General features: G+C 41.7%; 1 protein-coding gene across 9 annotated transcripts in view; it reads right to left on the bottom strand.

Moving 5' to 3' along the window:
• LOC131693203 (solute carrier family 12 member 4) overlaps window positions 1–22873 on the bottom strand; it is a 666250-nt gene that overhangs the window by 347397 nt on the left and 295980 nt on the right. For 3 of the 9 annotated variants that reach the window (XM_058980840.1, XM_058980843.1, XM_058980842.1), the window contains exon 2: window positions 6977–7743. The exons of 5 other annotated variants lie outside the window; for them this stretch is intronic. In XM_058980840.1, coding sequence (XP_058836823.1) covers window positions 6977–7136 — 160 coding nt within the window. In that variant the 5' untranslated portion in view covers window positions 7137–7743. Of the gene's footprint in view, window positions 1–6976; window positions 7788–22873 lie in introns of all 9 variants that reach the window. One more of the 9 variants, XM_058980841.1, reaches the window with a different exon arrangement.

Below are 22873 nucleotides of genomic sequence, written 5' to 3'. Positions count from 1 at the left end.
GGCGGTTTGTGACGTTACAGTGCCACGAAAACTGAAGCCATGCAGTAGACGGCGTGCAGCTTACTGGTTAAATGAGTAGATCAGTACACTACACGCTGGTTGTCTTAGAGCCAGAAGGCGGGCTCAGAGTGCAAGATCGGGGAGTGAGAGAGGAGCGCAAGCGAGGGTAGGGACTATTTAAAACTGGAGATCAAGCTTAGCAAGCCAATTGCTATAAGTAGCTGTGCTGAGAAATAGACGCCAATCCCTGGGGGACGCATACTGAGTCCACATGACGAAGATGAGGGCCCGTCGACATCAGCTGAAATATGCGCGGGTAAGCTAAAGATAATCGTTGAGGGTCTCTTCCCGAAGCACGATTAAACTACCTGACCACCGACACCGTACGGCGAAGAAGAAGGAGGTAACACAGCCGAGTGGCAAGCGACTAACGACGAGCTCAAAGAAGCGTCGATGTGACTAAAATCAAAGAAAACCCCGGTCCGGATATAATACCAACCGTGGTGCTGAAAGCTGCGATCCTGGCATATCCGGATATGTTTAGGATGCTACTGCTGAAGTCTTTAGATGATGGCAATTTCCCCGAAATGAGGAAGGTACAGAAGCAGATGTTGCTGCCAAAGTCAGGGAAGTTACCGGGCGATCCAGCCTTGTATAGACCAATGCCGCTGCGCTGTACATAAGAATGAGCCAGATCCTAAAGAGCTACTTCCAGAGTAGAGTACTGCAGTAGTACCAGACGAACAAAGGGCAGAAGGCAATTCGAATCGCAGCAAGCGTTGCTCAGGGCTCCATTCTCTGTCCAACTCTTTGGAGCGGGATGTACGATGGGGTCTTAATACTGCGGCTGCCCGGGTGAGTGAAAATCGTGGGTTTCGTGGATGACGTGTCAGTAACGGTGATGAGACACTTGAAGAAATGGAGGTGTCGGTGCCGGGGACAATAGATGCGCTCGAGAGCTGGAAGAATGGGGCCAAGCTGCAAATAGCTCACCTCAAGACGGATGTGTTGTTGGTTAGCAACTGCAAAGCGGTTCAGAGGATACAGATCACCGGCGAAGGGCATGCGATTGCATCGAAGCGTGCACTGAAGCAATTGGGAGTGATAAGTGACGACTGGTTGAACCTTAACAACCACGTTGATTACACCTTCGAAATGTCGGTCTATTATCTAGTGTTTCGTCATCGATACTGCGATATGGAGCTCCTACCTGGGGTGCGGCGCTGAAAACCAGATGGAACCGCGAAGAGCTGAACAGAACGTTCCGGCTGGTGGTCGTACGAGTTGCGATTGCGTACTGAAGGCAGAATACGTTATCGCTGAGATGATCGCCATCTGCATCACCCTGGCGGAGGATATCAAGTGCTGCAATCAATGAAACGTCAGAAACGTGAGGAAGATGATGAGAATCGATTCGATGGTGACGTGGAAGCGGAACGGGATAATATGCAGAAAGGAAAGTGGACTTACCGGCTCATCCTAAACCTGTCGTGGGTCAATAAAAAGCACCTTCCACCTGAAACAGCTCATACCGAACCACGGCTGCCTTAGGAAGTATCTTCATCGGCTCGGGTGCGCAACGGCACCACTGTGCTCGGAGTGTGAAAACGTCGAGGAGATACCGGAGCATGTGGTCTTTGAATGTCCGAGGTTTGAAATGACGTGCAGGGAGCTATATAAAACGGGAGGGCCGGACATCAACCCGAATAATGTAGTCTACATAATGACAAGTGACGTAAAGACGTTGAACGTAATAAACAGAGTTATGATGTAGATCAGCGGTTCTCAACCTTTTTTTGTATTACGGACCCCTTCGAAATCACCTTGGGTTGCTGCGGACACCCACGGATAAACATTGCTTTTGTATGCTATCAATATGTTATTTTCAGTTTGTTAGGAGACAAGACATGACATTTCAATCTGCACTTGGAAAATATATTTTTCTTCGCGGACCCTCAGCAACAGCTTCGCGACCCCCTAGGGGTCCGCGGACCCCAGGTTGAGAATCACTTATGTAGATCATAACCGTCTTACAGCGGAAACGGCGTGATGAACATCGAGCAACAGTTTCTGGAGAGCAATCACCGCCAGGGAACTCTCCACAGGAATAACCTAGTTTCACGGCCGAGAACTAGTCGAGTAGACTGCAACAGAGCACCCATATTAGTCGTCGAAACGCCAGCGAATCGGACGTCACGCTCCATCCGGAATCGCCAGACCGATCACGGCACCCCACCGGTTGTTCCGGTAGAAAAAAAGCAAAAACCCAAGAAGAATCGGAATTGTGAGAACTTTTTTCGCCAGGGAACTCTCCGTCAGCGTAAGCTAGATTCGCTGCTGGGGAGTAGACTGAGTAGACCACGACGAGACAACACCAGTCGCGGGTCATCGGGAACCGCACCGGACGACCTGCTTCATCGGAATCGCCGAACTGACGTCGGCACCTAGCTGATTGGCTCGGTTTCGGGAGAACTTCTCTTGCTGGGGAACTCTCCGGCGGAACTCTATCAGGTCCATCGTCGGGGACTAGACCGAGAAGTTTTGCGAACAAGCCGGGGAGCTGAATGGCTCATCGAGGAAGTAGTGCTAAATGGTGCAAGAAGCGAACTAAGGGACTTAAAGGAGTTTCGGCGCTAAATGGCACCGGTCACGGAGCCAAAGGGTTCAAGAAGTTGTGGTACCGAAACCAAATTAGAATCAGTATCGGGAGAACTTCTTTTGTCGGGTAACTCTACGTCAGCGTACAGTCAGATTCACCGCCGGGAACTGGACTGCGTAGACCGCGACGAGACAACACCAGTCGCGCCGGGGCTCCAGCAAACCGGACGGCCTACTCTACTGGAATCGTCGAACTGACCTCAGCACCTGGCTGATTGACTCGCTTTGGAACTTCGCTCGCCGAGGAACTTTTCGTCGGAGTAAGCTAGATCCATCGTCGGGGACTAGACCGAGTAGTTCGCGAACCCGTCGGAAGCTCAACGAGGAAGTGGTACTAAATGGCACAAGGGAACTGAAGGGCTCAGTAAATTAGACAGTGTGAAGTTTGCCGCCCAGATTGTCCTCGTAAGGGAAGAGCACTAATGCTAGACCCAGAGCTAGCTTTCTTACTACCATACAGAAATTGCCACGTTGTTGTGTGGGTGGTCGAAAACTGGTAGTGTGCCGAGGATGGGTGCTATAACTCTACTGAAAGAAGTAGTTGGATAGGAGCGTGTGCTGTGCACATAAAAAAATCTCTTCCCGAAGTAATCCCATAAGGTAATGTCGGGGAGGAATCAGGTTCCGTGCAAGATTAGTTGTATTACCGGGTCGGGTGACTACCCAAACCCGTTGCCTGAGTTGTTGGTTTTTGTGCATCTTTTTCCTGCTCAGAATGTTTTTGAACATTTTTTTTCATATACCCGATCAGAACGACATAACAGAAAGCTATCAAATTTATATCTCATGTTGATATTTATTACGCACTGTGTTATCTTTGTGATATCGCAATCAGCAAGGCAAGGAAACTTATATCAAGATTATATCTTCTGGTGATAGCATTGAACTGCTGATATGATATTAATGTACGCATATAACGATGATGTTATAATACATTACATATTCTTTCACAATTATCTTTGAATGCTAACTGTAATCGGTAAAGTGGGCAAATGCCCAGTTGGTTAAAGCCTCCATAAACAAATCAATCAATCAACTGTGAATGATTGTTATATTACACAGATGACCGTCTATTTGCTAATACGCTGAAGCCTCTTTTTATGCGTCGTTATTCAACTTTTTAAAGCAAATTTTCGAAGTTTTTATTGTTTTACTAATATTTGCGTTTTCCGCATGGATATTCAAAGTTCCACGATTTTGAGAATAGATAAGTTTTAGATGCAAGTGGTTCGAAAGTAAGGTGTTTAACTTACTTGGTTGCATTTTGATTAAGAGATTACCTATTTTCTGACACGCAATTTCGAATATGGGGCTTATGATTTCAATTTTGAAACCTTTATTCAAAAAGATTTGGAATCGTAAAGTTATCAAGCTATTCTAAAGATAATAATTTTCATATAAAACTTATTTTAAAGAAGATGCAGGAAGTATCAAGCACTCCAGATGAAATAAAGAAACGCGGATTCAAATAAAAAAGCATTTTTTAAACTATTTATTATGGTTTAGTCAAATGATTATATAATTAATTTTCTTTTAATTAATTGTGCATATTGCGAAAACGAATTGTCAGAACTCAAGAAACTGTTTGATATATACTGATTTCCACAATACCGTTATGAAATTTGAGGATCTTTGAGGATCTGCAGTCCGATTTCCCCAATTTATGTGAGATTTTGATAAACAACCGAAACTTGTCCAGTTTGTGGATGTCTGATTTTGTGCGTTCTCCGAATTACCAAAGTATTGCAATTTCCCCCGCACAAAAATGTTTGAGGCTGATATTGTTGTGTCTTTTCATTCCACTTAAGATAAGTTTGACATTTTACGGTTGAACTGACAATTGCTTTGAATGCGCATATGTACTAATGTTTCCGTTGTATTCGATTCGTCTTAAAAAAATCATGCTTCGTTCGTCTTAAAAAAATCATCGAGCTAACAAATTTTCGAAATATTCAAGATACTTGATTCATTTTGTTCAAATTGGTGAAAGATTAATATTTGTGAGCATGCTGCATAGAGCTATCAATATTTCAAAATGGCCTAGAAATCTCTGAATATATACATATCCCAGCTGGTATTATTGTTCGCTGTTACAATTTAAATATGTGTTTTAGATAATGCTTGAAATAGCTGTAGGCTTTAATGTAAAAATAATGAATAATTTACTCTTTAAAATTAAATGAAATTTGGAAAAGAAAATGTATTTTAGAAAACATGAAATATTCTAAAATTCGTCACACAGAAGAATCCTCAACAATTCCTCGAATTTTCAGTTGATAGATTGAACTATTGTAAAAAAAATGCATTTATGGGAATTTATTAGGTGTGAGATAATTGTACTAGTTTGCTTAATCTTTCTCATATTAAAAATGCCAATAACAAAACCCCGAAAGCGACTTTACTTGAAATCTCAAAATGCAAACCTCAAAAGTTTGGTATTTGTTTCCTTGAATCTATTCGGAATCATAATCATAACATTTGTAGTATTCTCCGTAAAATAATGTAGGTAAACTATCCGCTCAATGTTACCATATCGCATCGACATTATTTCTAAAAATCGTTTAAAACATGTAAACGTACAAGAGAAGTACCGAGGCGCACTATTCAGAATCTAAAAATAGCCCCACTTTCCTAATCTGAAATGATATTATAAAGCTATTCAGTCTATCGTAATATAGGCAGCTGTAGTAGTGAGCAAAACTGTATGAAAACAAAGCGTACGATACAAGGAAAACAAACAGTCCTTAGGCTTTGGCAAAGTTCAATGTATGCGTTCTGGAAACAAGATGCATCTATAATCGTTTTGCCCTTGACGAATGCGTAGAATATTATGCTAACATTAAACATCGGTCGAAAGCAATGTCGTTGGTTCATGCAGGAAACATCTGCATAAAACTCAGAATACCCAGGTTCAAATCGCTATATATCATCCACAAATATCAATCAGCGTGTCATATATTCATAATAACAATCAGCCAGCATGTATGCAATCATTTGACAAAACTATAAAAAAAGCTTTTGCAACATAAAGCTTTTTGCTTTCAAGCGAAAAACGCCTTAATGTATGCTATATTTTTCTATTCTATTCTATTTTTAGACATGCACGCTAAATTCGTTGATACTATACAATAGGTAATAAAAGCTATGTTGGCCGTGGGAGAACCTAACAAAATTTGTTATAATTCTGATAGAAGCCTATCACAGGTTGTCATATTTTTGATATATACTAGAATAATTTCTGTTATGTTTTCTGTTATTTTACCAACTAACGAGACCAAAGTTATAACACAACTTGTTATCATAACAAAGTGACTCAGTCTGTAATAATTTTGTTATTTCTTTCTGATCGGGTATACATATACAAAAAATATTCATATCATCCCCGAAAATTTTTCATACTGCGTCACTGACTCTCATATTATTTGTGAATATCAACAAGTCCGTTTTGTTATAAAACCATCTACCACTTCTTTCCTTATAGCTTACACTTCGATTTTGTTTCCCGTCATCGAAAAGGGTCAGCAGGTGGCGCAATTAATGTAGACATCTCAAAAGTTTTAGACAAAGCTCCTCTTAAAATAACAATCCTGAAATTACAATGGTTAGGATTTCCAGCGTTGGTGAGTAATTGGCTGCAGTTCCAGCTCTCCGACTGCTCCGCATTCGTACCTAAACACGCGGCCAAGTGTATTCAATATGCCAACCGGCATATTGAATTGTGCCGCAAGGTAGTCATCTTGGCCCACATATCCAAAGTAACAATTGAAGTTTTATAGCACGCTACAAGTGTAATCTAAGTTTTATCGGTGGCTATAAAACTATCATAAAACCACAACTGTTACTAGGGATTCTTATAATATTTATCAACGATATATGTAGTCGTATGAAGTTTAGAAAATTGTTATATGCAGATGATCTCAAAAGCTTTCGAATTATCCCTACGTGACATGAAGCTGCAGTACTACAAGAAGACATCTTTATTCTTCAAGAATCAAGTGCTCGATTAACGAAATAGATGTCAATGTTAATAAATGCAAAGTGCTAATCGATTCTCATATTTCCAACCATAGAAATAAGTTATTTATAAAAAATATATAGATTTAAAAGGAGCCAGTATGGTCTATCCAGTATACCAAAGATACGCAAAAAAAATAAATGAAAATTTTGCAATTACTGAATTAAGTCCCTTTAATTTTGAATCTCATTGATTTAAAAATTTCAAAAGTACTCGACATGTTTCTAATGCAGCTTTTCGCACTAACAATGCATTAAGTATCAAATCCTGCAAGTACAACTTGAAATTGAACTAATAACTTACCTGTCCCAGGAGCAGCTGCCTTATTCGGCGATGCACCGGTTGCGGCGGCAGTTCCTCCGGCTGACTTTTGCTGTGGGGCTGGACTGGCCTGCTTGCTACCAGGTTTCGACCCACCGCCAGGTTTATTGGCGGCTGGAGTTTTTTCACTATCCTCAGCCATTTTCAACGTGCTTTTCGATTAAGGTTGGCTTTAATCCGTTCTCGTAGACAACTGACACTTCCTTTTACCAGCGAGTCCAATTTAATTGGAATCCCAAGCGATGAAGTTTTCAATTTAACGCAACTAACATGTATCGAACTAGATAAACAACATTGACTATACTTTTTTTTTCTTATATTGATTACAACAACTATAGGATATCTGTGCGTTAGAACATTCACTTAATACTATTCAACACTGAAATCACATGAAGTATCCTAAGATCACTGTTAATATCGTGGGCTGCAAACTAAGCGACAATTCGACATTCAAAACGCCAACTCGTCAAATGATTTGAAGACTACAGCTTCTCTTGCAGCTGCACCACCTACTCCAATCAGCACCGATTTTTTCTTCTCCGCATTACTTTTGCTGGATTCGTTCTGTCTAGGCTGGTAATATTTACACCCTTGAACTGTTCACTGTTTCCCGTGTCCGGGAGGAGTTATCAAAATTGAAGTTTCATCACACTCGACGAATGAAGCACCATCCGTTTGCACTCACTCACTGGGATGCTGGTTGAAATATTCGCACGTTCGTCGTCCCGCAGAAATTGCTATTGACAAACCTAATAGGACGAAGCGTCGGAAAATAGACGAAATAGAAATTGAGCTAGATGCAAAAATATGAGATATTATTAATACTCCTGCATGCCCCCGAATATTTGTTTTTTCTTCTAGTTCTTCTTGGCACTTGAGTTTATTTGTCCACCTCTAGAGGTTGCCAAGCAGCGACGGCCAAAAGTTCGTACCACTGTCCCTTCGGAAAACGTACTGTTCCGAATCTTTCGACCGACCCCAACTATTTCCCACTGCATCTTTCCATTCTATCCCAAACAGTTCATACCCCCCATCCGAAAAAGTTCATTTAGTATCGGTTGGATCTCTATAATTGGTTTGGCAACAGTTTCGGTCCTCTTTCCGGTCCAGGCGGTGTTCATACATGACCACTACATCACACACACATACACACCCGAACCTATCGCAGCTGTGCAGTCCGATACTATGCGATTGAGTGTCCCTTTCGACGGGTGAAGATGTTCGATCCGGTTGCAGTCGAATCGGGATGGGGTAAGGTGGCGATCAGCTTGCCACGGCGATGGCGTTATGTTGAGCGTCTAAGTAGGGGACCGGCACGTGAACGTCAATGGTTTGATGCAGTGGGACTGGGGTTTGTCGTTACACACCGGGATGGCCTTGAAATGGGTGCATACTCGAATAAATCACTACACTTGGGACGGTGTCGGTTCGGAATGGTTTCTTTTTTTATTTCGATGTTGAAGCCAGTTCATCAGTTTATTAATTGGGACACTTGTTCTGGCGGGTTTCGTTGATATTAGTGTCACTGTTTTTAGAGCGTTACTTTTGATGGGAAGAAGCGAAGATTTTGTGTTCTGCGATGTAAATCACTTTAACAGACCTGCATTTTTGTTGTATTATATCAATTTCATATTTTATAATATCACATCTGAATGATTAGATGTTTTGTAAGAACAAACAAATTTAATTGTCAACTTTGATCAACATAATTTTCAAAAAATATGTCAATGGCCGAAAAAAAAACAATTCAAAAACGCAAAGCAAAAAATCAAATAAAACTTGTGCGGCAAAACGACCACTAATTTTTGGTACCAAAGGCTTCCCCACTCCAACAACAGGCAAACGAGAAACCAAAAAACTAAGTTATGGATTTGTTACTATGTTTTAATTGCCACAATGTTCTACTGTATCGATTTTGTTGGCTATTTTCGGCAAATTTGAGACTAAGAGAAACGAAAGCAATGAAATTGAAAGACGGATAGGTATTTTAGAGTGAATCAGTTATAAACTTAGAACGGAAAAACTAGGACTAGGCAGGCTCATATGGACATGATCGAAAGGAAATGTGAAGAATTCTTTGCCTTCTGCTGAGTAGGAGTTGGGCGTTGCACCCAAGTCTACCGCATGGTCTATGGTAGAACATAACTCATCATCATGTTTTACCGCCGACACCGGCGTATGAGCCTGCATAGTCCTAGTTTTTCCGTTCTAAGTTTATAACTGATTCGTTCTAGAATACCTATCCGTCTTTCAATTTCATTGCTTTCGTTTCTCTTAGTCTCAAATTTGCCGAAAATACAAAATCGATACAGTAAGTTATGGATTTGCGTACCGACTTTGTCTCATCAGTATCTGGCAGACCGACTTAGCCACTCAGGTTTACGAGTAATCCAGAAACGGAAAACTGAGTAGAAGAAGATGGCTCTGGAAACTATATTCAAAATTTTCTTACCGACAGTTCTAATGAGCCCTTCATAAAAGGTAAAATATCCAAATTCATAACACAAGCATGTTTTAGGAATATACAGTAAATAATACAATAGCTTATTATAATGCCATATCTAATACAAACATCCACTCCCAAAATGGTATTTAATAATAATAAAATGGTTCGTACACGTAATCTTGCCAGAGAACAAAAAGTGGTATTATATAGTCAGTTATTGAATTGGTATTTGTAAAAGCAACTGGAATACATAGGTAGTACTAAAATAAGGTAATACATTTCTTTGAGGTATAAGGTACGAATCAGAGGAAAGAATGACATAAACCATTGATACCAACTTTAGCTTATTGGTTTGTCAATCTTTCCACTCAGGTATTTACTTACATTCACAAACAAACAACTTTTCTTATTGCTTCTAAGATGATTGCCCTGTCAGATACTGATGAGACAAAGTCGAAATACACATCCATGACTAAAGTTACAGGTTTTGTATACTTCATGTACCACAAAGTTTTAGTTCAAGTATCTCTTCAGGGAATACTATAGCAGTTTAAAAAAGTACTTAATGTTACAAAACAGCGTTTTTCAGTAAATTTTCCGTCATCAGTAGACTGTTTTTTTTTGTTAATTAGAACAAGTATTATTAGGCGTTATTGGCTTTTACATTTCAACGCTAAACTTCACGCTATTACACACAAACACGTGTTTTAGATTGATGTCTACAATAAATTCTTTTGGCTAGGTCAATTTTATGAACTTTATCAATACAGTATTGACAGCCTGACATGATGGAACTGGATCATTGTGACTTCCGTAAACATAAGCTTCATGCTCATCCTTCAGAAGTGTTTCACATTGCTTCACAATACTCGGACCTATACGAAAAGATCGGAAGTCAATAGATATCGTATTTGATCAAAGTCCCATTTCTTGCATCGGTGACTCTTTCATCTCGATTATTAACTATGGCAAGACTAATAAAAATAGGTTCTTTTGAGACAATGTCCACAAGATTAAAATAACTGTTTTCTATTGTTTACCTCGTACTGGCTGAAGAGGAAAGAAGGTTTAATACCGTCGCAACTGCTAGCACATTTGTTAGTATGAGATAGCTGTTCAATACTCACCTCTAATTCTCCAATACGAACCTGAAATGAAAATGAAATTTTATGTTTTGTATATACTTGTAAATACTTACCTAGATTTAAGAATAAGTGAACTAAACTAACCCTAGAAACAAATGCAATGTTAAGATACTTACCATAAGATTCACACTTCAAACCCATTGTGCGAGCATAAAGCAGAAATGGATTCTGCATCGCGAAAACCGCTGTCAATCAGCTGTACCATAAAACAGACGACGAATGTAAACAAACAACATAGAATAAAAACAGATAGTAAAACGCAATCGTTGGTGTCGGTCGCAGAAAAACAGTTTTTCGAGTTTTCATTTTCGCGATATCCAAAGTTCCCTACAAACCCGTTCATTTCGCGCGCGACAGCTGAAAGTGCAGTGGATGCAGAAAAAGTCCTGATTCAGCAGGTGAAAACGGCAAAAAACTTTCTAAAAGATCCAGAAAGTAAGAAGAGTGGTGAAGTGCGTGAACATAAATTTGGTCCTTCGAACCGGATCTTGAAGAAAAAGTGCCCGCGAGTGAACAGAAAACTGCCCAGAATAGGCAAAAAGTGAACGAAAGGTGCCCAGAAGAGGCAAAAAGTGATTGTAAATTGCCCAGAATAGGCGAAAAAATCGCAAAGAACGGCCCCGCTGAAGACGGGTAGAGCCAGAAAAAGTGCGCGAAAGGTGATTTTCGGTAGCGTCCCCAAGCGGCAAACTAGCCATTTTACGCGGTAGTGCAAACAAAACCGCATAGTGTTCCCTCCAAGAATCCACCATCGCAGAATATTTACATCGTCACAACGAGTAGTGCGTGCGAGACACAGCCAGCTGACGATAGCGTAGGTAGTGTGCATTGTTTACCTACTGCCTGAACGGTGCGCGCCGTGCTGGAACGTAAATATTTCTGAAGAGAGATTTTCGAAAAAGTGTTAAAGTTTCGCGGTGAAATTTTTATTTGGCAAATTGACTGCTCGGGTGCATTTTGGATTCTTGGAGGTTGAAAAGTGCGTGAGTGAACGGGAATACGGCGCTACCGAAGAAGAAAATGGCCGACGAGAGGAAATTCAGTGAGTTGGAGCTGACGAAGCAGAATATTGTCGATTCAATGGCTTTGTTGGAATATTATGCGAAGGAGTTCGACAAGGACAGTAAGTTTGCGGGCCAAGTAGAAGCGTGGGCGGAAAAGTTGGAGAAATTTTACGACGAGTTTCACCGGACGGTGGTGAAATTGGAGATGTTTTCCACCGATAAGGAGCCAATCGACCTGAAAAAGGAACGGCAGTTGTTCGACGGTCGCTATTATGCTCTTCGGTCCTTCTACTTGGCCAAACTGGCGAAGAAAACACGTTCTCCCCCTTCTGCCAACCCCGCACCATCGAGACCAATGAACATCAGGCTTCCGGAGCTTAACCTACCCAAGTTTAGCGGTAAGTTGGAAGACTGGTGTGTTTTTCGCGATTCATTTGAATCCGCAGTAGGTTCCCGGAGCGACATCAGTGCGGTCGAGAAGATGCACTATCTGAAGGGCCTCGTTCAAGGAGAGGCAGCGCGCATTCTCGACCCTATCAAAATAAGCGAGCAGGGCTACAAGGACGCTTGGCGAACGTTGCGGCTGCGTTTTGAGAACAACCGGCAGTTAATCAAGTGTCACATTCGGACGCTTTTCGACACTCCAGCGATGCGCAAGGAATCAGCTGAAGATCTGCTTGCGCTGATCGATCGCTTCGAGCAGCAGATCTCCGTTCTGAAGAGCTTGGGTGAACCAGCAGACCGATGGAGCTCTATCCTGGTTTACCAGCTATCTATACGCCTCGATCCTTGTACGCTCCGGGAATGGGAGAACCACTGTAGCAAACTCGATGCTGACAACATCGCTTCGGTTCTGGGAGGAACCGCCGGCACATCAGAGGACACAAGCACTGGTGCGTCAACTTCAATGCCATCATACGTGACGATGGTAAACTTCCTCCAGAACTACGCTCGAGTTTTGCAAGCAGTTTCTTCAGCCACTTCGAACACCGCTCCTCCTCGCAGCAAGCCAAATCCGACATCCAAGCTAGCAGCCTTTCCAGTCGCAGCTACACAGCAAACTGCAGTATCCAGTACACCCTCTTCCAGCGCCAGCAAGCCGAAGCCGTGCGACAAGTGCGGTGAGAGTCACTACCTGTACAGCTGTCCGGAATTTCGGAAACTCAACCTTCGCCAACGGATCGATCTGGTAAGACAGAAAAACCTTTGCATTAACTGTTTGAGATCGAGTTCCCATTATGCCCGGAACTGTTCTGGGTCAAGATGCCGTACATGTACCAAGAAGCACCACACGCTTCTTCATACTGAGCCCTCTGACGACAATCCCGCTTCTGGTCAAGCCACCGGATCAACTTGCTGTGTTGCCCTCCAGCCGACTCTCACCGCAGCATCTGCGCTGCATGCTCCAAACTCACTGTCACCCCAGTCTGTTTCGCAAGCTCCCATCCAGCAACCGTCTACCTCTACCTCAATCGCAAACTTATCCCACATTCATGCGCCTTCCATGAGTTCTCAGACTGCCCTCGTATCACATACTGGTGAAGTGATTCCTGGAACCGTTTTCCTTCCGACTGCGCTAGTGAATATCCGTAACGGTAGAGGTCGCATCGTCACTGCTCGTTGCTTGCTGGACTGTGCTTCCCAACGCAACTTTGTTTCTGGGGCTCTTTGCGAACGACTGCAGCTTCCTCGCATCCGATTGCCGCATGCTATCCCGATAAGCGGAATCGGAAACACTACAACGCTGGTTGAATACCAGGCCACGATAACCATCTCCTCTCGAGTCACTCCCTTCTCCGTACAATGCTCCATGCTCGTTCTGCCTTCCATTACCGTCAAGCTGCCCCAGTCGACGGTAGAAGCCCGCCACTGGCCGATTCCAAAGCACGTGGAGCTTGCAGATCCAACATTCGCTGTTACTGGCGACATCGACATGATTCTGGGTGCCGCCCATTTCTTCCAAATTCTTCGATACGGCAGGATATCACTCGGGGAAGAGTTACCGCTTCTGCAGAACACAGAGTTCGGTTGGGTCGTCTCCGGAGAGTGTTTATTGGAAAACCACGATCACAGCGATCCACGCAAGTGCCAGTTCAGTAATCCCTGCACAATCGATGAATTGGTCAACCGATTCTGGCAGCTCGAAGAAGTCCACGATGCAAAGGGATGGTCTCCGTCGGAACGATACTGTGAGGAACATTTCTTGAAGAACACCACCCGCAACTCCGAAGGCCGCTACGTCGTCAAGCTGCCCAAGCGTGACGAGCTGCTTTGGCAGTTAAAGGACAACAAATACAACGCCACCCGCCGCTTCTTCTCTCTGGAACGATCACTCGGTGCGAGTCCCGATAAGAAGGCGATGTATCAGCAGTTCATCCACGAGTACGTGAGATTGGGACATATGCGGGAGATTGGCCCCGATGAAATCGACGCGCAACCGCAATACTACCTTCCACACCACGCTGTGATGAAACTCGACAGCACCACTACAAAGCTTCGTACCGTATTCGACGCATCATGCCGCTCGAAGTCCGGTATCTCGCTGAACGATGTCCTGCTTCCTGGTCCCACAATCCAGGACACTCTCGTGACGATTGTCCTCCGTTTTCGAATCCACCAGTTCGTGTTATCTGCGGACATTGAAAAAATGTACCGGCAGATTTTGGTCCATCCCACCGACCAACCGCTGCAGCGAATTCTCTGGCGCGACGATCCCGAGGCTCCACTGAAGAGCTACCAGCTCCGCACCGTCACATACGGCACAAGCAGTGCTCCATTTTTGGCAACTAGGGTGCTGCAGAAGCTCGCCGATGATGAAGGGCAACATTTTCCGCTGGCGGAACCCGCTGTCCGCCACGACTTCTACGTCGACAATTTGCTGTCCGGTTCTGACGATGCTGAATCTCTCGCCGTTACCTGCAACCAGCTCATTGCAATGCTCGCATGCGCAGGACTTCCTCTCCGACAATGGTCTTCGAATTGTCAAGCTATTCTTGATACCATTCCGTTGGAGCTCCGAGAGACGAAAACACTACTCGATTTGGACCACGAGTCCTCCGTGACTGCACTTGGCCTCCGCTGGGAACCGTCGACCGATTTTCTTTCGTTCAAGACGCCGAATTGGAAGGAATGCACGGTTCTGAACAAACGAACGATCCTCTCTCAGATCAGCAGTCTTTTCGACCCCTTAGGTTTGATTGGACCGACCATTGCAAAGGCGAAAATCATGCTGCAGAGTCTTTGGAAGCTCCATCTCGACTGGGACACACCCGTGGCTAACGGATTCGCTCACGAATGGCACGAATTTCACCAGAAGTTTTCAGCACTTGCCCACCTTCGAGTTTCTCGCCATGTGTTACGTCCGGGTTACGACCGCTTGGAGATTCACGGGTTCAGCGACGCTTCAGAGTCTGCATATGGTGCATGCATCTATCTCCGGTCAATACCTGCCGAGGGCCCTTGTACAGTTCGCTTGGTGATTTCTAAGTCCAAGGTCGCTCCGATGGGGACTCAAACCATTCCACGCCTCGAGCTATGCGCAGCTCAACTCCTGTCCAGACTTCTGAAACAAGTTCAGGACAGCATCGACATCACCGCAACCACATATCTGTGGACCGATTCTTCCATCGTCTTGAACTGGATATCCGCAACTCCATCGACATGGAAAACGTTCGTAGCCAACCGAGTGGCTGAAATCCAAGAGCTGACGTCTCACGCCGTTTGGAATCACGTCCCATCCGAAGACAATCCCGCTGATCTCGTTTCTCGAGGAATGGACCTCGATGAACTCCTTGCCAGTGCACTGTGGTGGAACGGACCGCAGTGGCTGAAACTAATATTCGCTCCTTGGCCAGCGAAGTACGTCGTAGCGACCTCAAACTCAGACCAACCGGAGGTCCGACAGACTATTGCCCTTCCGGTCGTGAGCGTAGAACCGTCAGATATCGTCGATCGCTATTCCAGTCTTCGTCAGCTACTTCGGATCGGCACACTTCTTCGACGTTTCGCCGCTAATTGTCTCCACCGTAAGAATCACCAGCCTATTCTTGTCGGCCCGTTGACGGCTCTTGACATTGATCGCACTCTGCTCAATCTGGTCCGTCGCATACAACAGCAGTACTTTGCCAACGAGATACGCCAACTTGAAACCGTCGGAAAAGTAAACCGTAAATCCAAGCTACGGTATCTGCACCCGACACTCGTAGACGGCATTATTCGTGTCGGCGGCCGGCTTCACAATGCAGCGATACCTGTCGACGGAAGACACCCGATCGTCCTCCCCAAACATCGTTTCACCGACATGATCGCCACGAGAGAACACCATAAGACGCTCCATGCCGGTCCCAGCTTACTACTATCCTCGTTGCGCCAAAGATTTTGGCCCCTCGGCGGACGGAACTTGGTTCGCAACATTGTTCACGGCTGCATGGTATGCGCACGTGCCAAACCCAAGCCGTTGCAGCAGCTGATGGGGGATCTGCCATCTGTTCGGGTCAACCAGGCGTACCCGTTTCAGAATGTTGGCGTTGACTTGGCTGGGCCAATGTACGTGAGAACGTCACTCCGAAATAAGAGATCGCCATTCTTCAAAGCCTACATCACCGTATACGTATGTATGGCTACCAAAGCCGTGCACTTGGACCTTGTGTCGGATCTGACCACTAGCACATTCATTGCGAGCCTGCGAAGATTTGTCGGCCGTAGAGGAAAGCCTGCGCATATCTACTGCGATAACGCCACGAACTTTGTTGGAGCACAGCGAGAACTGGAAGAACTGCGGAAGCTTTTCCGAACTCAAGTTCACCAAGATGCCGTAGCAAACGAATGCGCAGACAACGGAATACAGTTCCACTTCATCCCACCTCGCTCTCCCACATTCGGTGGAATCTGGGAAGCCTGCGTGAAATCCGTGAAGACCCTGCTTCGCAAAATCCTCGGAAATGCCCACCTAACCGAATCCGAGCTGCAAACCGCATTGATTCAGGTCGAGTCAATGCTAAACTCTCGCCCAATCACGCCGTTGCCGGACAATCCATCCGATGAGCTTGCTCTGACTCCAGGACATTTCCTGATTGGTCGTCCGTTGAATGCGGTACCTGATCCAGATTGCCGTGAAGTTCCTGAATCCAGGTTGTCTCGATGGGAACGAGTACAACAGCTAACTCAGCATTTCTGGAGTCGTTGGCACAAGGAGTATCTCGCCACCCTGCAAAGTCGCTACCGCTGGACAGAAGCCATGGACAATCTAGCCGTTGGTTCCATCGTCGCTCTCAAAGATGAGAGAGCACCGCCGTTGAAATGGCCCCTGGGACGCGTGCTCAGCGTTCATCCCGGCCCTGACGGCCTTGTTCGTGTCGCCACCGTGAAGTCGACCTTCGGCATCGTTCAACGCGCCATCCCGAAGCTCTGCTTACTTCCAGTTGAAGTAGCGCCACCCATCGTAGCACAGAGTCCCGCACCAATTAGCAGCCCTACGTCAACAACGCCAAATGAAGGCCCTTGCTCAGGGAACCGAGCCGCCGGACGAGATCCCGGCCCTTGCTCAGGGAACAGAGCCGCCGGACGAGATCCCGGCCCTTGCTCAGGGTACAGAGCCGCCGGACGAGCTCCCGGCCCCTACTCGGGGAAATGAGTCGCCAGACGAGATCCTGGCCCAAGCTCGGGGGTATCGAGCGGTTCGTGGTTCACCTGTAAAGAACCAAGCCTCGCCGTGCGGGTTCCTAGAACCCCCGGCTGGGACTTGACTCAAGTTAAGTACCCCATCCTAATTTGTCAAACCAACAGTTCGCGTACAGATGTTCCTCCTTTACAGCACACCACTCCCGGACAGTATCCTGCAGTCGGACCCGACGCACCTCGAAAAATCATCCTGGAAGCTGTAAGGAGGCCTGTACCGAGAAGACGAATCCAGGTCTTCATATCCCGTTGAACGTCAGTCATCGCAAGAAGCTCGAACTTCCGCCGCTAATGCCCGTTGAATTCCTTAAAATTTCATTGGCGGCCGGAATGTTCAATACTCACCTCTAATTCTCCAATACGAACCTGAAATGAAAATGAAATTTTATGTTTTGTATATACTTGTAAATACTTACCTAGATTTAAGAATAAGTGAACTAAACTAACCCTAGAAACAAATGCAATGTTAAGATACTTACCATAAGATTCACACTTCAAACCCATTGTGCGAGCATAAAGCAGAAATGGATTCTGCATCGCGAAAACCGCTGTCAATCAGCTGTACCATAAAACAGACGACGAATGTAAACAAACAACATAGAATAAAAACAGATAGTAAAACGCAATCGTTGGTGTCGGTCGCAGAAAAACAGTTTTTCGAGTTTTCATTTTCGCGATATCCAAAGTTCCCTACAAACCCGTTCATTTCGCGCGCGACAGCTGAAAGTGCAGTGGATGCAGAAAAAGTCCTGATTCAGCAGGTGAAAACGGCAAAAAACTTTCTAAAAGATCCAGAAAGTAAGAAGAGTGGTGAAGTGCGTGAACAATAGCTCCGTTTTGAAAAACAGCATTGTCGCTTCATTTTTCGATGTGAGATGGAACAAATTAAATTAAGTCCAATTTAAAAATTGGATGAAAATAATAAAATATATAATAGTATTCATAAAATGAAAAAACAGAATAAAATGCATGAACACGAAAAATGAATTAATAGAATCATTAAAAGGAATAAAATGATTGAATTTGAGTAAGTGGCATTCGTGTCATGTGATGTAAATCACTTAATCCATTTAATTCATTTAACTCATTTAATCCATTCATTTAATTAATTTAATTCATTAAATTCATTTAATTGATTTATTTTATTTTATTTATTTCATTTTTGTTCATTTATTTGTTTCATTTAATTTATTCAATTTCATTGTTTTAATTATTTTATTAATTTAGTTAATTTAATAACATTTATTAATTTAATTCATTAAACCATTATTAAATTTATTAAATTCATAAAATTTATGAAATTCATGAATTTCATGAAATTCATGAAATTCATGAAATTCATAAAATTCATGAAATTCATGAAATTCATGAAATTCATGAAATTCATGAAATTCATGAAATTCATGAAATTCATGAAATTCATGAAATTCATGAAATTCATGAAATTCATGAAATTCATGAAATTCATGAAATTCATGAAATTCATGAAATTCATGAAATTCATGAAATTCATGAAATTCATGAAATTCATGAAATTCATGAAATTCATGAAATTCATGAAATTCATGAAATTCATGAAATTCATGAAATTCATGAAATTCATGAAATTCATGAAATTCATGAAATTCATGAAATTCATGAAATTCATGAAATTCATGAAATTCATGAAATTCATGAAATTCATGAAATTCATGAAATTCATGAAATTCATGAAATTCATGAAATTCATGAAATTCATGAAATTCATGAAATTCATGAAATTCATGAAATTCATAAAATTCATGAAATTCATGAAATTCATAAAATTTATGAAATTCATGAAACTCCTGAAATTCATGAAATTCATGAAATTCATGAAATTCATAAAATTCATGAATTTCATGAAATTCACGAAATTCATGAAATTCATGAAATTCTGAAATTCATGAAATTGATGAAATTCATGAAGATTCGAAAAATTCGTAAAATTCGTAAAATTTGTAAAAGACGAATTTCTCGCAAAATCGTATTCAGAGTTGGCAGCATCCTATCAGATTTTAATGAAATTTTCTGTGCATGAAGACTTCGTCACAAAAAGCCACTTTCCATGCTTTGTTTTTCCAAAAATGATCTAGACTGTCTTTTGAAACGGGTCCATTTTTTTTACCAATTTTATTCAAATGGCTATTGTCCAAAAATGATAAATCCTACAAAAATGTTGTAGGAGTGATTTTCACAAAAATGTTCAAATTTTTTAATAAAAATATTGGGAAAATTCTTCATCGACTTTTACACTGAAAAAAAAATCGATTTTGAAAATTTATAGTCAATATACAAAAAACCCATCTTTGATTTGGAAGAAATTTTGTTCCAAGATAGGTAATTATGTTCCCTACCTACCGTCAAAATTTCAAGGACACCTTCAAGGAAAAACGGTTATTTGAAAAAAAAGTTTTCCTTGTCCAAACTATTTTTTTCAGTGTATGTTAACGAAAGCTAAACCAATGAAAGTCATAATCATCTCCGAATCCGATAAAACTCAGTTTGTGAGAAGATATTGTCTAATGTAGCAACTAAGTATATTTTTAGTATATCAAGAATCCCATTGAAAAGAGCTTATGTCATTATGCAAATATTTCGTTATTACTTCTTTATTTTCTTGCTTAGTTCTGAGGAAGGATAACGTGCCAACCCGTTAACGTACGAATGCTTGAGCCCTTCGCGACCATCCACGGTACCCACACGCGCGATCTCGCAAACATGACAACATTCCGGTGATCAGGTGAACGTCCCAGCGCTTAAAAATTTTCAAACGCGGTCTCAAACGTGAACCTAACAACTCCTGCGCTCGCACGATCATGAATCGGTAACTCCCGAAATTTCTATTATCAGCAGACTAGGTTCACGCCTTCAATAAAACCAATTAAAAAAAGAAAGGTTATAAAATCGAATTTATACACGCGAAGTTACATACACGTTAGCACATGCAACATACAAACGCACACGCGATTAAACACGTTAACGCTCGAGCCCTTCGCGGTGATACACGCGACTGCAAAATCTATGCGCCCGTACATATCTAAACCGTACAATGAATATCACATTCAGAATCACGGTCCGCTGCAATTAGCCTTAAGGAGTGTTTTAGTAGCCGATAAAGAGCCCTTCCAAGAACATAGCTCTACAACTCTAGTAGGACAACTCTAAAAAAAAAAGATTTTTAAATCTTGTTTTTCCCCATAAGTTGAGAGGTAGTCTGCCCAGAAAAATAATGAATTTTTGAAAACTCAATCGGCCCACCCCTGATTCGATCCCTAGTCCCACCAGAAGTTCTTGCACCAAATTTGAAGCAAATCGGACAAGTCTAGCTACCGGACCAACGTGCCTGAAGTTTGTATGAGATTTTTCCACAATTTACATGGAGAAAACCCACTAACTCGCATTTTTGCCGCTGGGTGGCACTGTATGCATCGTATTATCACTGAAAGTGAAAATAAGAAAGATAATTTAATTGTCTACAACTTTGTCGAAAACTGCTAGACAATCCGGCTTTGTTAAAAGAAGTTATTAAATTTTTTCTAACCGAAACATGACTCCTATTATTTACTATAATTCTTCTGAACATTCTATTGAGCTAAACCTAACGGTTATTTCATAAAAATGATTAGTTCGTGCGAATCGAGTACTGATGCACAACCATGTACTGATAGGTCCTATGGAAAACTGACTCAGACATCACTTCGCTAAAAGTTTAATAACTTCTTTTAACAAAGCCGGATTCACTAGCAGTCTTCGACAAAGTTGTAGACAATTAAATTATCTTTCTTATTTTCACTTTCAGTGATAATACGATGCATACAGTGCCACCCAGCGGCAAAAATGCGAGTTAGTGGATTTTCTTCATGTAAATTGTAGAAAAATCTCATACAAACTTCAGGCACGTTGGTCCGGTAGCTAGACTTGTCCGATTTGCTTCAAATTTGGAACAAGTACTCCTGGTGGGACTAGAAATCGACTCTGGGGTGGGCCGATAGGGGTCATTTTTTTCCTGTCACTCTATTGAGGGGTTTGACGGCATTGCAAACATCATCAAGCATATTGCGTGCATCAGTGCTGAAGGGCCTCTGATAGACAATTGTTTTAAGATGGTTATTCCATTACGCCTCGATAGCAATGCATCGAGGAGACCGAGAGAGCTTATGGGTCTTTTTTATGTGTGCTGTTTTTTCATACTCCGCATCTGCTCAAACAAATGACTATTGATCTGTGTGCGCTGGCGTGGCCGACTCGCGGGTCGATGTGAATTGATTTTTGCTGTGGGCCGTGTTTGCAAACATTATTCCACAGCTTAATGGCGGGGTTGTTGGACATGGCTCGCAGTGGAGGTCATTGGGTGTCGAATTATCGGTCGACTTCGTCATCGTGCTAAATACTTAAAAACAAATGTAATAGTAGAAGCCTATTAGTGTTAATTAATCGTTGTGCTTGTTTGAAAGTCTACATTCAAGTTTGTTATGAATATATACCAAATTCGTTACTGATACATTTTGCATGTATCAGGCAACTAGCAGGTGGAAAATTGGGTTCTGAGATGATTATGACTGTCATTGGTTTAGTTTTAGAAAAAAAAACACTGAAAAAAATTCAGTTTGGACAAGGAAAAGTTTCTTTTTTCAAATACCTTTTTTTCCTTGAAAATGCAGTAAATTTTTAACGGTAGGTAGGGAACATAATTACCTATCTTGGAACAAAATTTTATCCTAATCAATGATGGAGTTTTTTGAAAATCGACTTTAAATTTTTGACATCAATTTTTTTTAGTGTATGAGTCGATGAAGAATTTTTTTAATATTTTTATTCAAAAATCGGACTGATTTTGTGAAAATCACTCCTACAACATGTTTTGTAGGATTTCTTATTGTTAGACAATAGACGTTTGAAAAAAAATGGTAAAAATGTTTGACCCTTTTCAAAAGACAGTCTAGATCATTTTTGGAAAAACAAAGTGGCTTTTTGTGACGAAGTCTTCATGTACAGAAAGTTTCAATAAAATCTGAGAGGGTTCTGCCAATTTTTTGTCAAATTGGCGCAAAATTCGTGAAATTCGTAATATTCATAAAATTCGAAAAATTTGTAAAATTCGTGAAATTTATAAATTCGTAAAATTTATAAATTCGTAAAATTCATATAATTCGTGAAATTCGCAAAAATTTGTAAAATTCGTAAGATTCGAAAAATTTGTAAAATTCATAAAATTTGAAAAAATCGTAAAATTTGTGAAATTTGTAAAATTCGTGAAATTCGTAAAGTTTGTGAAATTCGTAAAGTTCGTAAAATTAGTAAAATTCATTAAATTCATTAAATTAATTAAATTAATTAAATTAATTAAATTCATTAAATTCATTAATTCATTAAATTCATTAAATTCATTAAATTCATTAAATTGATTAAATTCATTAAATTGATTAAATTCATTAAATTAATTAAATTCATTGATTCATTAAATTCATTAAATTAATTAAATTCTACTAAAGCGTTTAATTCATGAACGAATTCATTAAGGAATGAAACAAATTGAATTTATAAAATTAATCAAATACATTAAATTGTTTAAATTTAGATGTATTAA

The sequence above is a fragment of the Topomyia yanbarensis genome, chromosome 3 (genome assembly GCF_030247195.1).
Source record: "Topomyia yanbarensis strain Yona2022 chromosome 3, ASM3024719v1, whole genome shotgun sequence".
Lineage (NCBI taxonomy): Eukaryota > Metazoa > Arthropoda > Insecta > Diptera > Culicidae > Topomyia > Topomyia yanbarensis.
This window is presented reverse-complemented; position numbering and strand designations above follow the sequence as displayed.